The 18856-nt window shown below is 35.2% G+C and overlaps 1 protein-coding gene across 1 annotated transcript in view; it reads right to left on the bottom strand.

Moving 5' to 3' along the window:
• SLC9A9 (solute carrier family 9 member A9) overlaps positions 1-18856 on the bottom strand; it is a 738251-nt gene that overhangs the window by 706972 nt on the left and 12423 nt on the right. Inside the window, exon 2 of the mRNA XM_074191139.1 lies at positions 2657-2859. Coding sequence (XP_074047240.1) covers positions 2657-2859 — 203 coding nt within the window. The remainder of the gene's footprint in view (positions 1-2656; positions 2860-18856) is intronic.

Below are 18856 nucleotides of genomic sequence, written 5' to 3'. Positions count from 1 at the left end.
TTTTCAAAAACAAATATTGCTATGGAGTCAGTCAATAAATATTTATTAAGTACTTACTTAGTGCTAAGGGCTGGAAAAAAGCAGTTGGAAAATAGACATTTGGAAATACTTCCTTTATTATCTATGTTCATTGATACCCATCATTTCCATCAAGATAGTGGATAGGGAGTTGGTCTAGAAACTTAGAAGACCTGGAATCTTATATGGTATCTGACAAAATAGTTATATGATCCTGGGCAAGAGACTTAGTCTCTTGAATACTCTAGACCAATGGTCCCAAATGCTGATAGAAATGAGGATTAATCACTGTGCATAAGGATCCCTGCTATCAAATTCAGACATAGAAGTAATCTCCAAACTTTTTATTTGATAGTTGGGCAGCTAGGTAGCTAAACTTGTCTTCTTGAGTTCAAATCCGATCTCAGACACTTACTAATTGTGTGATCCTAGGCAAACCACTTCACTCTGTTTATTTCAGTTTCCTCATCTACAAAATAAGCTGGAGAAGGAAATGGCAAGCCAATTCTGCATGTTTGCCTCGAAAACTCCAACAGGATCACAACAAATTGAACAGGACTGAAACGACTGAACAATAACAACAAGCTTATCAGTAAGCAATAAAATTAAATAAAACAAAACCGTGCTCCTAGAATAGCTATTTATTCATAAACATGTGCATGCATTACTATGTATAAATAGTATGTCTGTTACTACTTTATATACATATATGTCAAATATGATTATATATATATAATTATATTGGTATGTATATATTTTATAAAATCTGGCAATTTTTTAATCTGGAAATCTGGTTCAGGTTCCACTCAAGTGTTGTGGGACAAATGTAGCCACAGGCAGTTTTCTTTGAGAACTCTGTTGTAGGTGTCAAATTCTAAGACTATGAGTTGCAGAGATGTTGACCTGCATTACTAGATGAAGTTGACTTCTCCACAAATTCCCTTTTATCAATGAAATCTCAGGTCTAATCTCTATTGCCATCCCTATCCATTATTAGGGGATTTATCAAACAATTATGAAGTGTACCATACATAAAATTTATCATAATTTGCATAATAAAAAAAAACTTGGACACAAAACTTTCTAACCTGCTTTTTAAATACTCCAAATGAAGTTTCAATGTGTTTTAAACCCATTTGCTAAAAATGTAAAAAATGTAAAATGAGTAGAACTAAGAGAACAATATATACAAAAACAGTACCATTTTAAGAACAGCTTTGAACAAATGTGATTTTGACTATATTTAAATACTAAAATAACCATAAAGGACCTAGGAAGAAAGATGATATCTGCATCCAGAGAAATAACTAATAAATAAAAGTATGCATAAAATAATTTTACATCTCTAGACACATTTGTGTCTAATGGTATCCATCTTTAGGGCAGGGGAAGGGAAGAATAAAAAGAAATTGATATGATAATTTTATATGTATTTTAAGGGATTAGCAAGTTGTGCACAGTCGATTTGCCATTTCACGTGTAATCATCTTTTTATTGTACTATGTTATAGAAATGCTTGTTTTATTCCATAAACTAAAAAAAAAAATTCTAAAAACTAAAAATACAACTCCTCCTGATTAGTCTGCAAAAACAACAGATTGACCAAAAAGGAAGACCGAAATTCACTGGCTAAATCTCAATAAACATCTTTGCAGAAGAATGACTATCTTGACTTAGCAAGTTCTTCTTCCTCCTTCTGGCTCCACACATCTTTGTGAGAAACCTTTCCCAGATCTGATAGCCATTAGTACTGTATATCAAGCTAAACTTAGACCCTGACCCAATAATCACTATCACAAAATTGGATCTTGTTGTAAAAAATTATGAAAATGCATTCAATTGAAATGAACTCACTAATAAATATCATGCTTTTAGTGAAAAATAATGTTTTTAGTGAAAAAAAGACATGGAATAGTAGAAATAAGGCATTTTTTTAAAAATAGCATTCAGTATTTCATCCTTTAAAAATTTCTATTTTCACATCTTTTAATGTATACAATATATTAATACAGTAGTACATGTGGTGCTGTTCTCATTATTGTTGAGTTATTCAGTTGCATCCATCTCTTCATGAGCCCATGAACCGTACAGTCCATGTAATTTGTAAATACATAGACATATATTGGAAGTACGTATGTCTTATGTAATTTTATTTTTAACTGATAGGGTGGAAGATCAAAAAGGTTTGAGGATCACTTCTATAGACCACTCTGCTAAGTCCCGGGGAAGATACAATTCCAGTTCCCATGAAGCTTATGTCTCCTTATATATTAATGGTTAACCTTTACACAGTGTTTATGACTATTCTCAATCTTTATAAATCTCAAGTGAATATTTCAATTAATTGGTGTTAAGTTGAAACAAATTATTCATTTTATTTTCATCATTGTAAATACAATTATATTTAACAATATGGTTTTGGTTGTTCTTTTATCTGCAGAACTTTTTTAAAAAAATGTTAAATACGAATCCAGAATGAGATTTATGGATAGCCAACTTGTTAGCTATACATGGAAAGTCTGTCCTTGTACACAAATATGGGTCACATAAATGCATCTATATTTATCACAATTTACAATGCAACAACTTACATAGGCAAATTATGAAATACAACCATTGTACCAAAGAGAGTCCTTACCTTTTCAAGCATTGCATTGCCTTGGTGAGCATTGATGTTGTGTTTGCTGACCTCTCTTTTATACTTATATTCATAAACTTGATCAGTGATGTTAATTAAAAGTGTTGATGGACTAGAAGCCAACTTTCCACAGTCATAGACAGTTCCACTTTCAATGTCAGTTGGTGCTGTAGCATAACGTAAAATCAATCCCATTATGAGACCTAGAGATAAAAATAAAGATTTAATTACTTTGAATAAAGGAATTTTAGAATATTTGTATTGGGGACACATGCAATTGTCAAGGGAAAGATCTTCAACATTTTGTGGCTTTCAAATACTTTCCTTCTTTCACAAAGATCAATCCTCTTGTTTTTGCTTTCATTTAACTCACATCAGCTCAAATTAGAAAGAATTTTAGCATACTGAAGTCTAGACCTTGGGATCAGGAAGATATGGGTTAGAATCCTTCCTCAGATATTTGCCAGCAATGGAACTTGGGACAATTCACTTAACCTCTCTAACCTTTGGCTTCCTCATTTGTAAAATGGAGATAATAATAACAGTAATAATAATAATAACTACCTTATAGACCTATGGGGAATGCCAAATGAGAGGACATAAACAAAACTATTTTCAAACCTTAAAGAGCCATATAAATGTTTTTATTAATAATACTGTAATCATTACTAATCTTAGAACTCCATTACATTAGAATAAACACAGAGGGCTCAATCTACATATTTCTGATGTAGTGACAAGAAATATGAATTTGGAGTCTGTCAAAATGATGGGTTCAGTGTTGGAGCTCATAAGATCCCTGGATTCAAATGTCACCTCTGACACTTATTTTACACTCTTGGGCAAGTGTCATTTAACCTGGCTGAGTGTTGGACAAGTTTTAGGATTTCTCTGCTAGACCTTTGTGAACTGAATGGACAAAGATTCCTTCAGTTTATAGGTCCCTATTCATCTGTAAAGTGAGGGAATTGAATTAGGTGGCATGTAAAAAATTCTGTAGAGGCAGCTAGGTAATGCATACTTTAGTATGGTAGAATTCTTTCTAATTTGAGCTGATGTGAGTTAAATGAAAGCAAGAACAAAAGGATTGATCTTTGTGAAAGAATGAAAGTATTTGAAAGTCAGGAAAATCTGAGTTCAAATCTAGCCTCAGATACTTAATAGATGTTTGACCCTGGACAAGTCACTTAATCCTGTTGACCTCATTTTCCTCATCTGCAAAATGAACTGGAGAAGAAAACACCAAATCATTCCAGTGTCTTTGCAAAGGCAAAACAAAACAAAAAACCCAAATGAGATCATAAAGAGCCAGAAACAAATGAAATGATTGAACAACAACAGGAACTAAATGTTTTCATTATGACTATTTCCATGTACTCCCTAAGTTATAAAAAAGTATAAGGTTAGGGGGAAGCAAGTTTCAGTGTAAGATCACAGACTCTGGATTCAAAGGGCCAAAGGAAAAAATTTTGCCTCTGATGCTCAGGTCCAGGCCTGGAACCTTTAGTAAATCACTTAACATCCCTGTTTTAGTATCCTCATCTATAAAAAAGAAATGGGCTGGAAAAATTATATGTAAGAGCATCTCCAGCTCTAAATCAGTTATACTAGAATAAAAAGGAAATAAAATGTGGTAGTTTTTATATGCAAATAGTTATCTGCTTTATCTAATTTTGAGCTTCATTGTGCTTTTAGTCTGACAAGTTGAAGGTTTTTCTGATCCATTCAATGGATATGACATATATAAATTATGATTTGATAAGTAGAGTTGTAATGGATTTGGGAGAAAAAAAATTTAGTTTATGTTGGTAACAATAACCATGTTATTGTTACAACAATATGTAAGGAAATGACATTTGCCCTGTTGATTTCTGAGCAAGGACAATCCTCCCAACCCCAGCCTAGAACATGAGGTCATTCTTAAAATTCTTGGTTGATCTTTGAGAATATGGATTGTTTCATTCTTTGTCACTTTCACCTCACCATCTAATATATAGATGTATTAATTATCAATTAATTTCTTTCTACCAAAATTATTTTGTATTTACTTTCAATATATTTTGTATTGCTGCACACATATTCATCTTCATACATCTGTACAAAACATAATTAACATAATGTGTCATATCATCATTTACTTGATGCCATGGTCTTCTTCGATTACAAAGGACAATAATCACATCTTCACACAGTTTTTCTACCAATAAGTCTTTTCCGGTGCAGGCACTGGTATTTGGTTTTCTGAGCTTTCAATTTTTTTGTTTTGTTTTGCAGTGCTGGTTTTGTTTTTGTTTTTGTTTTGGGATTGACTGGTATTTGGTTTTCTGGGCTTTTTGTCCTGTTGTTGTTTGGTTTGGGGGTAGGATTTTCTGGTCATTCTTTCCCCAGTATCAGATAGATAGGGACAGAATGGATTGAGCATTAGACCTGGAATCAGGAAGATCCAAGTTCAAATTTGCTCCCAGTCACTCACTAGCTGTGAAAGACTAGGACAAGTCATTTAATCTGTTTTATTTAGTATGTAAAAATGAGGATGATAACAACATCCACCTCATAGAGTTGTTGTGAGAATTAAATGAGTTAATATTTGTAGATTACTTGGCAAGTAGTGTTACTCCCTTCCATTCTCCCCTCTCCTTCTGGCACACAGCTGTTGTTTAAATTCTTATTTAACTGAAAAGAGACAGCTTTTATCATAACTTTTTTAGTACTGAAATCTTTTTCTCCTTTCATTGACGAGCTGAATATTTTGCACTAAATTTGGAACAAAATACAAATCTCACAAGGAATCAATTATAATTGCAGTTTACTTTAGTTTCTTCCTAACTACTCTATAAACGAACCTAAACAATTCAATAACAAATAAAACTTGCAGAAAACATGTATTTTTCAAGTTAACCTGGTCCCAAAACAAAAAGGGTGAAATAATTCCTACCTTTTTAACTCTCTGCCTCTTTGACTATAGGTTGCTCAGCTAGATCCCTCTGACCACGAACAAAGGAAAGACAAAAGAATAATATTTCCCTTCTTCCTACATGCTGAGCAACTTCCCACTATGATATGTAGATTGATACAACAACCCTTGTCTGAAAACACAAAGCAAAGTGAGTAATTGCCCAAAGTTGTTCCCGTGGACACAGACAGTTGCTTTGTTGGAGCCCTCCAAACACCCAAATATGTGTCTGTCTTGTATGTACCTGATGGTTTCCATGATGCCTCCCCCATTAGAGTCTGAGCTCCAGGAGAACTAGGATTGTGTTTTTGCTTCTTGTGTGACTCCTGTGCTTAGCAAAGTTCCTATCACATAGGAAACTTAATAAATGTGTGTCAAGCTGATCTACTAACAATTCTCTGAAAAATAAGAGAAAGTCTGAAAAATTAAGATAACCCTGGCTGGTCTGAGAGGGAATCCCCTTTTGCTGCTCTGAACCTTATTTATGATTTTCATGTACTAATGTACTATGATTTTCATGTACTAAAAACATCTATTTATAAAGGATTTCTGTGAATTCAGCATCCCAAGGAGATTCTGTGTGAGAGAGAAGCAATGCAAAGGAATATTCCCTTCCTTAGTGTGTTGAAAGGAAATTACAAGATGCTATGTGTAAGAACAGGCCCTGATTAGAAAAAACATAAACATGAAGCTAATTACCTTTGAGCTTAGATCAAATTCCATGAGGAATTTACTTTTTTTGTTGTAAAAGGATTTCATGATAACATGAGGTATCACACTATAGGGAACATCCCTTTACTGTTTCTCAAGGCAAGTAATTATTGTAAGCATTTGGGAGAGGCAACTGAATCAGTGCCCAGGGACTGTTGACAGCAAATTTCAGAAATACCACAGGAGCACAACTAAGTGACAAGACTTAACATAAAGACTATAAGTTACAGGAGGCAAGCAGATGGCTCAGTGGATAGTCCTGAACCTGGAGTCAGGAAGACCTAAGTTCAAATCCAACCTTACACACTTACTAGCTTTAAGACCCTGAGCAAGTCACTTAACCTTGGTTTGTCTTAACCCATTGGAGAAGAAAATGGCAAGCCACTTCAGGATCTTTGTCAAGAAAACCCTGTGGACAATATGGTCTACGGGGTCACAGTGAGTTAGACCTGTCTAAACCACAAATAAGATGCCTACCAGCATTGCTAGATGGAGTTTTGTTCATAAGGAGTTCTCTATTAGCAGCCCTATACTCAGAACTTCTGTTCAAATCTGGCCTCAGACACTTACTATGTGACCTTAGACAAGTCACTTAATCCTGATTGTGTAGCATCCAGGGCCATCTGCAGTCATCCTGATTCAGATATGTTCACTGGATTCAGATGTCTCTAGAGGTAGTGGGGTTGGTGACAGCTCAGCACCCCCTCACTCAAATCCAATTCACATGGATTTCATGGCATCACCTCCCTGATGTCATGACCATCTTTGAGAATGAAGGACAAACATCATCAGTGATATCACAGGTCCATTCCCTATGCCCATCCTTATCTGTTATTGGAGATTTTGCTTTGTATCACATATAAAAACTCTTTGCACAGTGGAAAAAGCTTAAAAACAGAATTTTTTGACCTGTAAAAATCTCTACCCCTAAAAGGTTTCAATGGGTTCTGAATCCATTTACTGAAAGTATAAAGAAATGCTTTTCTTTCTGATAAGTTTACAAGAACACTTGATCGACAACAAGGAAGATGGGAACTTATTAGCAAATTGCAACAAAATTCTTTTATGGATGAAATTGAAAAATGAATATTAGGATTTAGTAATCAGAGTCAATATCATACTTCTTACATGTACATCTACTCCTATTGGTAAGATAGTTTTTCCAGCTGGAACTGACACTAAAACCAAGTATCAAAATAAAACAAACTTAAAACCAGATCTTCAAATCATTATTCCAATATGTCAAATCAAGATTTTTAAAAATAATGTATATTCAATTGCATTGATATATCATTAATTCATATTATTTTTACATATTAATACATATTGTTATTATTAATATCACTTTGGTGTACCAAAAAGATTTGTGACACAATATATAATACATATAAAAGTATAAGTATATATATATATTTCTATTCATACATATACACATGGATAAATAATGTTAAATTTTTATCTAATCTTTTTTAATTCCTATTTTTTATGTTTAATAATCTAGTTGTGCAAGCTGATATGGCATTCTGTAGAAAGGGGCTTTCCTCAGAGGAGTTATATAGTATAATATATAATTATCTAAAAATTATATTAAGATTTACTTAATTATGTATTATAAAGTATAATATACATATTACATGCTATACTTTACTAATATTTATACATATATTGTATACATGCACAAGAATGTTTTACTAATAGAACTAGAGAGAAAAGTTTAAAGACTTCTTGTACATACCACTGTGGTAAGTGCTACAAAAGATACAAGGTTTGAATAACATACAAAGCCTGTCCTCAAAAATCCCAAGTCTTCTTACATAATAATAGCTAGCATTTGCATGGTGCTTTATGTGTATTTTTCCATGTTTACACATTATATATAGCATACATGTGAAGATTCAATCAATTTATCTCAGTTCTGAAGTCAAGATCTCATGAGCCCTTCAAGGTACCATCTTTATGACTTATCTTCCCTGATAGATTCTGAATTACTTGAGGGTAGGGTTCCAGAAGCCCAGTCATATCAGCCATAAAACAATGGAATTGTATCTCTAAAGTCCTCTCCAAAAAAAAAACAACCTATAAATTCTATATTTAAGTTTACCCAGATGACTGGAAGTAATAGGCTCAGATGTGTTCCCATTTAATTCATGTTTATCACCTGATGATGGAGTGGTACCATGCACCACTGGAGACAACATGAATACAAGAGGATTTAGAAGTTTACAATCAAGCTTCTGGTTCCTCAGAGAACTCTGACTCTCCATCAAAGCCAACATGCTTTTGGCATGTCTTCTCCTTCTTAATTGATACTATATTTCTCATTTCTCACCTAGCTACACTATATTGGAATTTCTCCCACTCCCAGAAACCCTTTCCTCTTTCCCCTCCCTAACTTTTTCTTTTGTGTTTTGCCTTTTCCCATTAGATTATAAAGGTAGTTAAACTTCAGAGTAGATAGAACACCTCACCAGAGTCAGAAATTCTCATCTTCTTGACTTCAAATATAACTTCAGACACTGTTGTGTGACCCTGAACAAGTCATTAATCCTATTTGCCTCAGTTTCCTCATTTGTGAAATGGGTTGGAAAAAATGGCAAATCAAGTCAGTATCTTTTATCAAGGAAACTTAAAATTGGGTCTTGGAAAACTGGATATGACTGACAAACAACTGAACAATAATGAACAAAATTAGATTGTAAACTCCTTGACAGCAGGAACTATCTCTCTTTTTTCATATTTAAATCCCCAATATTTAGCACAATAAGATTATTTTATTTCTATCCCCTCTGGAAACCATTGCTTTTTAATCAAACAAATCTTCCACTAAGAATCATTTCATTCAGCAAGTTGCTAGAGTATTCTTAAAAGAACTGAACTATCTTTCCTTAGGTGATATTTATTTTTATTTTACACAGGTATTAAATATCAATTAATTTAGTTCCAGGTACTGGGGATACAACAAAAAATAATGCAGCATTTCCCCTCAAAGAGTTTATAATCTAGATGCAGGAGTTGGGGGGGGTGAAGGTACACAATATGTGAATCAATTGGTATATATAAAGTATATACCAAAATGCAAGGTCACATTCTTGTGGGAAAGGCCAAGTGGCTAGATAGATAAGGAAACTCTTCACATGCAGAGTGCTGCCTGAGTAAAGTTTTATAAAAACAAGCGATTTTATGAGGTGCATATGAAGTACAGGTGAAAGATTATAGACATAAAGTAGAAGAACTCCAGTCAAAATCCTCTGATGATATTGGAAGAAGGAGAGTACTTCCTTGGGACAGGGCGGAAATTGGGGCCGAAGTCTGTAGGAAGGATATCTATAGGAAGTGATTCCTTGAGTCCTTGTATTTTGAAGTAGGGTAGAGATTATTAATTGTGGCCATGGGGAGGGTAGATAATCTAGTCATGGGAGCTGTAAAGTGGGACACGTCATGTCAAACTTAGGGAACAGCTAGTAGCCAGACTTGACAGAAAAGAATATAGGATGGGGGAATAACATGAAGGAAGGCTGGATATGTAGGTTTGAGTCAGAATGTAGAGGCCTAAGGTGATTGTGAAGTACCATGCAACAGATCACTGAAAGTTTTCAAGAAAATGATAATCTCAGAACTGAGCCTTAGGAAAAATATTTTGATAGAAGTTTTAATGAGATAAAGCAAAGAAATCCTAGTGGCTACAGATGTAGAATCCTCCATCTTCAAGTTCTTTCAGAGTCTTCTGAGTCACAGGAGCACTTTCAGAGAGATGTAAACAGAGATGAAGTAATGTCCTAACTGGGAAGACAGTGGCATTCTTAAGGACATTTGAGGAAAGAGAAGGCAAAGGCAATGGACTTGTCAGGAGAAAAGCAATTGATGAGAGAAAACTAGAAGAAAGATGTGTCCCTAACAAAATCACAGAATCTCTGATTTGGTAGTGATCCCAAGGACCATCTTGTCCAACCTATATCTGAATAATAATAACCCCAAAGTGACCATGGGAACTTCTACTAAGACTTCCTTCTAAGGAACCTGACAAAGGCTATTCTACCTTGGAATAGCTCTGGTAGAAAGCTTCTATTGACATTAAGCATCTTTGCATCTTTTGTCCATCACTCCCAGTTCTGCTATCTGGGACCAAACAGAACAAGCCCAATGTGTCTCAAAGGACAGCCCTTCATATACTTGAAAACAGCTCTTGTTCATCACCGACTCCATCCCCCACCTAAGGCTTCTTTTTCTCAGATCTAGACTAAAAAAATCCCAGTTCTTTCAACTAATTTTTATATGGCATAACCTTGAAATCCTGTGCCATTTAGGTCATTATTTGGCTAGAGAATTCTCCCTAGTTTATCAATGATTTTTCTAAAACTTGGCTCCCAGAGCTGAATCCATTGATTCCATGGACTATTCCTGCCAGAAAGCAACAAGGAAGGATTTAAGCTACCTCTGGGGTTGCTGTTGGTTTGTTGTTGGTGTTGTTTATCCTTCATTCATGAAAAGGACCGATAACAACGACATCATGAGGATGATAAATTGTCAGACAGTGATTTGGGTTGAAGTGGAGTTGTAGAAAGTTCCAAAGTCATCAAAGGCCAGTGGTAAGACAAAAGACAAGGTGACTAGAAATGACTTATGGATCTATGTAGAAAGTCAATGTAATTTCAGGTCAATGACAAGGAGATATGCCAAAGAGGAACAAACGAAGGATGACTAAACTCGATGTTTTGCAAACTGTTCTCCTCCTCCTAGAGGCCTGTCAGAAATGCCGAGCACAATTACCAGTTTCACCATTCAGCTTGTCAAGACAAGGCTGTTAAATTGGGCATCTCTGATAAAACTAAGGAGTGGGGATGTACTGTATCATGCAGTTTAGTAACAGTGCCAGTAGTTCGAGAGAAGGGCTTTTTATAATGTTATAATTTTATTTGTATTTATTATTTATATATATTTATTATCGTTTTATTTACTGATTTATATTTGTAAAAGATGATAGGTGCTCACTAGATAGAGTAGTGGACATATAATCAGGAAGATCAGAGTTTAAACCCTACCTCAAATATTTACTAGATAGTTGCGACCTTATGTAACTTGCTTATCTTCTGTTTGCCTCAGTTTCCTCATCTGTAAAATAATATAATTAGCATCTATCTCCCAGGGCTGTTGCAAAGAAAAAAAATCGTGTATTTGTAAAGTATTTTGTAAACTTTAAAGTGCTATGTAAATTCTAGCTGTTATTATTACATAAAAAATAAATTAGTAAATATTAAATTAATATTATTAAATATTAATTTAAAATTGTTATTCAATAAAATCATTTAAACAAATAACAATATGATGGTCATGGTCTGTGCCTTCCTCATTCTCCCCTTCTCTGACAGTGGAGAAAGGAAGCCATCAAGTCCACAAGCTAGAACTTTTAATAACTTCTCAGAACAGGATTTTACCTCCTAGTCTCCACTCACACCTCCCTTTCAACACTGTGCCCTAACTTGAACTGGGTCAGGGCCCTGGGCAATAATCTCTCAGTGTGCCACACCTGGTGATTACAGCATGAGGAAAAATGAAAGCCTAATTCACCAAGTCAAGAGGGCAGTGAATGGCCTAACTCCATTTTTAGATTCTCTTCCTGTTAGGAGAATTAATGGTGAAATAAAATAAATTGCCACTAGCCCTTCAGATTATTTTTAAGCCACCCATTGAGAATAGCAGAGTTTCAGTGTATATATATACATACACAAACGTATGTATATATATACATACACTCTGGGTAATATCAATTCCATTTGGAGTTACCTCCTATCTTTGCATACCTCAAACTCATTTAAAGACTTACTGTCAATACAATGAAGAAGAAAACCCTTTTGTTTAAAGGAATTAGTTTGAAGAACATGAAAATAATTTTTTTATAAATTAGTATACAGTATGCTCTGATAGCAAATCTCTGTTTATAAGGATGGAAGAGGGGAGTGATACAATGGAAAGAGTTCTGGCCCTGGAGTCAGGAAGACCTGAGTTCAAATTCAGCCTTGGACACTTACTAACTGTGTGACCCTGGGCAGGTCACTTAGGTTTGATTCTTTTGAAAAAAAGGAAAAGAAAAGAAAGGATGGGAAGGGCTAAGAGAGAAGAGGCACTAGGTTGTGTTCTCTATACCCAGAGAAAAACAATTCATTCTTTTCTAGAGGTGTTTTGGCATGGTAGTAACCTGAGCCCAACCATGTGGAAGAGAGAATGCCTAACTGCGGCACCCTTGCCTCTCTTCTTTCATTGTCTACAAATTGAGGAGAAAAATGCCCTCTACCTCCCTACTTTCCACTAATTTCCTCTCTTATTCTGGTTTGAGAAGCTGCTAACCATCCATCTAGCCTCACACTTCTGGATCCCCCCCCTCAAAATTGCATGATAACTCTTGCCTAGCAGGATCAGCCTCAATGAAAAATTTCAAAATGCCTAGTTACCGCTCAAAATATTTGTCTCTAGATGTACTCAGTACCAGCCCAGCTCAGGGAATGTAATTCACATATATTATGTCTCTATCATACCATTGTAAAATAATTTGCATTGGATTGTTCACATGCAAATTCCTTAGTTCCTGGAAGCCCTGAAGAATATGTGAAAATGGGAGCCAGTAAAGGTTTCTATTCAAATGGGTTTCCATTGTAGTGGACCTTGGATCTCCTCAAATTTTACCCATGTTGTTACTGTATAGTCATTTCATTCATGTCTAGCTCTCTGTGATGTCATTTTGGGATTTTCTTGGCAAATATCCTGGAGAGGTTTTTCCATTTTTCTTTCTCTAATCCTACTCATAAGATTTATTAACTGAAAACACTAGCCACAAGGTCAGAGGTTTTGATTCAAGTATTACTGGACACTTCCTATTGTGACTCTGAGCAAATGATTTAAACTTTCTGGGTTAATCTTTAAAACGTAGAGATTCCAGAGGTGGAAGAGACCAGAGAAGTCATCTAACCTAACCTGTACTTGACATACCTGATAGATATTTACTCTATCATATGAAGTACTGACTAGAGAATTTGGAGGGGGGAGAATCTAGAAATGTTAAGGAAATAACAGTGGTTATTATGTAAATATGAGGAGTAGTGGAAAGGACATGGGTAGGAAATCAGGATCTCTATTCTGGCCCCAACTCTGCCATTATAAGTCATATGCCTTTGAACAAATATCTTTTTTTGTGTGTATGTGTGTGTGGTTTTATTTTTTGCAAGGCAATGGGGTAAGTGACTTGCCCAGTGTCACACAGCTCTGTAATTATTAATTGTCTGGGGCTGAATGTGAACTCTAGGCCTTCAGACTCCAGGGATGGTGCTCTATCCGCTGCACCACCTAGCTGCCCGAACAAGTATCTTAGTAACTCTGAACTTGTTTCCTCATCTGCAAAATGGGAATACCAATGCTATTTATAAAGATACTCTGTTGCTAACAGAGGTATTGTGAAAAAACACTCTGCATATTTCAAGACATTTTGTAAAGATGAGATAGTGTTATTTTAATTACTACTAAAAATAAAATGCTCACCAAGAAGAACAACTTGTCTACATTTCCCTCATTGATTCTTATAGTCTACTTTTGATTTATTTTGTTTTTATACTATATTAGTTTGTTAATTTAGCTCTACCTTCTCCCTTACCTAACAATTTTTCTTTGGAAAAAAATGAAGGGAGAGGAATTTCATCAAAACTAACCAGTATATCAACTGCATATGGTATTCCTCAGTAATAGTGAAGATGGAAGGAAATAGGTTTCAGGAAAGGGGGTTTAAAGATCAATCTATGGGGGTTCAATTGGGGTGAAGAACTCACCAATCTCTGACTCAGAAAGGTAAGACTTTAATTTACAGTTGCTCAAAGGTTTCCAAGTTACTATATAAAGTTCACAAATTAATTTCTTTGGAGAAGCAGCATGATAGTAAGGTTTTTTTTTTTTTAAGGACAGACTAATTAGCAGAAGTTGAGGTTAAAAAGGTTAAAATGCTAAAGAAAGAAAAAAAGAAGCTTGGATCAACATATCCAATTGTAGAGAGGTGGGGATCATATTGATAGTTACAAGCTGGGAAAGGAGCAGTCAAGTTAAAAGGGAAAAGGGAAAAGAAAAGAAGCTTGGGTTAACATAGATCTAGTCGCACAGAGCTGGGGTCATATTGTTCCAGCGGCATGAGCTAAATCAGCTGGATCAAATTTAGAGAAAGGAAGAGAGCAGAAGCTGGCTGGGAATCTAGGAGAGAAGAGAGCTCTATCTCACTTGATTTTTGCTTAAATGAATTTCCCTGGTATTTGAGAAGTGGTTTAGTACCTGGTTCCAGGTATTCTCCAATGTGCCTGTCATAGAGATGATCCCCAAGGAGTGAAGAAGACAGCACACCTTGTGCATGAATGGCATTCTATGTACTACCTGCCAAGCCTTCTCCTGCCCTAAAGGGAATGAGCAAAAAAGTAATGGAGAGCAGCTCTATGTTCAAAATTCCCCTGCTACAAAAGTTCCCCCAACTTTGCATTGAAAGGAGAGAAGTGCATTTTCTCAGCTCTCTCTGGAACTAAACTCAGCTTCTAAAGTGGGATTGTGTTTATGGGCATGTCTTAATGGGAAAAGAGAATTGGATTTGTATCTAAGATCTGAGATTTAAATTCTGATTAGGTAATCTGCTCTCTCTGACCTTGGGCATATTGTTTCCCTTCTCAGTGCCTCATTTTCTTCATTGAAAGAATGGGGGGGGAGGCAGCTAGGTGGTGCAGTGGATAAAGCCCCGGCCCAGGAGTCAGGAGTACCTGAGTTCAAATGTGGCCTCACACACTCCTAGCTCTGTGTCCTTGGGCAATATACTTAACCCCATTTGCCTTGCAAAAACCTAAAAAAAATGAGGGGATTCACATAGTTGATTTATAAAATACCTGTTTGGCTCTAGTTACTAAGATCTGATGAATAACAGAGTGGTGAGACTGATGAAACCATGTTGACTTGAAAATACTGGAAGGTGATGCTAGCAAGGTCTATAAACTGGTCTGAGAATCAAAGAATCATAGCTTTAAAATTAGAAAACACCTTGAAGACTCTAATTTATTTATCTTATAGGTAAGGAAACTGAGGTCTAGTGAGGGGGAGGGAACAGACCCATAGTCCCACAGTGAATATCCCTTTTGATTCCAGGTTTTCTGACTCTGAATCCATTCTTTTCCTCTCTAATACAGCACTTTCCTTCCTACAGTTTTTGAGTATTTAACCAAACTTGAAGTCTAGACATCATCCTATGGGTATTAGGGAACTATCAAAGTGATTGTTTTTTACAAGATTTTCATAAAAAGTAACTTTTAAAAATTAAGTGGATCATAGTGTTAGCATGTTATATCTTCAACTTTTGATAAACACACTGCTGAGTGAATTAAATGACTAACAATAATAGAAACTATATTTTTATTATACCTGAATACACTTATTCCTATAGAGTTAGTTTAGCAGTATAATTACAACTCCATTATTGCCTGTGAAACAATAAGCAATGTTTTCATATGAATTCAGCAATTGTCACTTTTTCCCCAGTCAAATGTAAGTAACTATAATGTATACTTGTAGTCCCTTCCCTAAGTGCCTAGCTAATACTCAAATAGATAAAAGGATGAAAGTCATTGAAGGCATGAAAACACTCTGGTGATAGGTAGCATTGGAATTAAAGAATTTAAGAGCTGGAAAGGACCTAATGCAATTCTTAATGGGATCACAACATAAGGAGGAAGGCAGCAATTTGACTTTTATGAGTAACCAGCAGCGAACACACAAAGTACTGTAAATGGAGAGTATTCAGAGCACCAGATGCTGTCAATCAATATTTACAGCATTAATGGGGTTTCTGAGCTCTCAGTACATCTTAAATTAGCATCATTATGACTTAAAATTTGAACCACTTGGGCATCTGATTCCCATGATCCTGAAAAGTAACAAGAACTCAATAGAAAGGGGCTGCTAGAGGAAACTGTCCATTAATATTACCAGAGAAATGGTAAATGTTGTCATTTCCCTATTAAAGATGTGAGCAAGTGCATCCTATAACAAAATGCAAATAGGAAATTCATATAAACATTGCCACCAGTTCCATCTCCCCTTGCCAACTATTTATTGGGCTATTCATTGATCCTGTTTTAATCCTCTAACATTAGAACTGCACCTCTCCTTTACCCATGAAAGCCATGATTAAAAACAAGAAAACAGAGGACTAAGTGTGATTTTCTTATGCTTCTTTATCATTGATGTTATGGGTCAGCTAGGTGGCACAGTGGACAGAGCACTAGCCCTGAAGTTGGGAGAACCTGATTTCAAATCTGGCCTCAGACACTTAATAATTAGCTAACTGTGTAACCTTTCACAAGTCACTTAACCTCATTTTCTTTCAAAAACAAAAAAAAAAGCAAAAAATAATCATTGATATTATGCTTTCTCAATTTTAACCAAAAACCTGAAAAAAGTTTCTAGCATATTGAAACTGAAATATAATCAATCCAAGTCAAACAAGCATCATTAACCTCATGGTCTCTACCTCTTAGTTCCCCCTGATTTCTTTTAAAGACTCAGCTCAATTGTTGCTCTTAATCAGAGGCTTTACTTTATCTTACCAGCTATTAGCAGCCTCCCCACTAATAATTTTGTCCAACCATAGTTGGATAGATATAATATAGAAATATAGATATTGTATAGATATTATCGATACATCTAATTTTATTTTTTGTATATTGTCTCCCTTATTAGAATTTATACCCTCTGAGGATAGTGACTATTTAGGGGTCAGGGGATTTTTGAATCCTTAGAACCCAGCACAGTTTATAATTAAGTTTATAATTAAGAAGTTGATTTTTGGGTGGGGGGATGGAGGATATAAATCAATACATAAACAGATAGGTACATAAATGATCATTTGAGGAAGAGGAGAGAACACTGAAGGTCTAAAAAAATGCTTCCTCTAGAACAGGAATGGGGAACCTTTTTTCTGTCAAGAGTCATTTGGATATTTATAACATGATTCATGGACCATAACAAAATTATCAACTTAAAAATTATCCTGCTATATTTTGTGAAACATTGAATTAATTACCCATAAAAAGCTCCTAGATTCATGTTTCTAATTCCACCTGTGGTTGCGTTGGAAGCTCCAAACTAAATAATTTAGAGGGTATTATATGACCCACAGATGGGAAAGTCCCACACTGCTCTAAAAGGAAGCATCTGGATGGAGCCTTTGAATGAATGGGAAAATGGGTTCTCCCTCTCCCAGACTGATTCATTTATAAAAGCATACCAGGTCATCTTTTGTCACAAATTTTGAGTGTTTTAATCACTGATTAGATGCTGTGTTAGACAAACTGGGAAAGACCTTCACCTAAAAAGGCTAAGGAGTGATCACCAGTTATCCTGATCTATGTCATGCCATTGAACTCTAATGACTCTGGAGGAGAGAGTGAGACTGATGACTTTGCACAGCCCTGTATTTCAATACAATTCACTTGTAAGTCAAGGCATCACCCTTCTGGTTTCATTGGAAGAAGGAGGAGGAAGAAGGAAGAAGAAAAAGAGGAAGAAGAAAAATAAGAAGGAAGAAGAGGAAGAAAAAGAAGGAAGAAGAAAGAAAAAGAAGAAATAGCTCCAAGAGAAGCCTAAAGAGTCAATCTAGTTAGATCTCATCATTTTTTTTTAATTGATGAAACTGAGTCTCAAAAAGGAAAAGGAATTTGTCAAAAATCATCTAGGCAGTAAATTTCAGAGAAAAAATTGTAACCCAGTTCCTCTACCTTCAAATATGACTCTAACTACTGTGCTATCTTGTATTATTTTTTTCCATTTCATTTTTTTCTTAAGTGGCTATTTCCTCCATTCCATTTCCCAAAGTTTTTTAAGGAAGCTCTCAATCATGAGAGTGAAATGATTCTTGAGATAGTTCATTGACATAGCAGCCAGATTCAGAAACAGAGATGCTCAGAAAATATGATTTGTTATCTACTCAAGGAAATTATTTACATAATGAGGAAGTAGTTAGGATAGATGATATCCCTGTTTTCACTGGGACTATTGTGTTCATGATGCCAAAACAATCAATTCAGTGGAAAGGGAGAAGAAATATTTCAAATTCATTATTTGACATCATGTAGAAAAGCCTTCCAGGTAACTGAGTTTTTAAAATGATTTTAAAAGCACATGGTATAAAAATGTCTCAAAACATAACAGAACAAAACATCTTGCTCTCCCCCAATTAACTTGAGATCATTTCTAGTGATTTCATTTTCAATGGAGATCATCACCAAGGCAATCAAATGTGCAATTTTGAAGTTCAAGTACAATGTTTTCTTCTAATTTCATTTTGTCACTTCCAAGACATACATGTACACATTGACTTCCCCAGCTAGTTTAGAAATTCCCTGAGGTCAAGGACTGCTTGGTTTATTAGGGTCTGATCCTTTTTTCTTTCATGCAATGAGACTAACTTGTGCCTCTTATGTCCAGTGATGAAATGAAGAGAAATTGTCTTCAAGGGTTTATTGTCAAAATAT

The sequence above is a fragment of the Macrotis lagotis genome, chromosome 6 (assembly GCF_037893015.1).
Source record: "Macrotis lagotis isolate mMagLag1 chromosome 6, bilby.v1.9.chrom.fasta, whole genome shotgun sequence".
Taxonomy (NCBI): domain Eukaryota; kingdom Metazoa; phylum Chordata; class Mammalia; order Peramelemorphia; family Peramelidae; genus Macrotis; species Macrotis lagotis.
The sequence above is the reverse complement of the archived record's forward strand: the minus strand, read 5'-3'. Positions and strand labels throughout refer to the sequence as shown.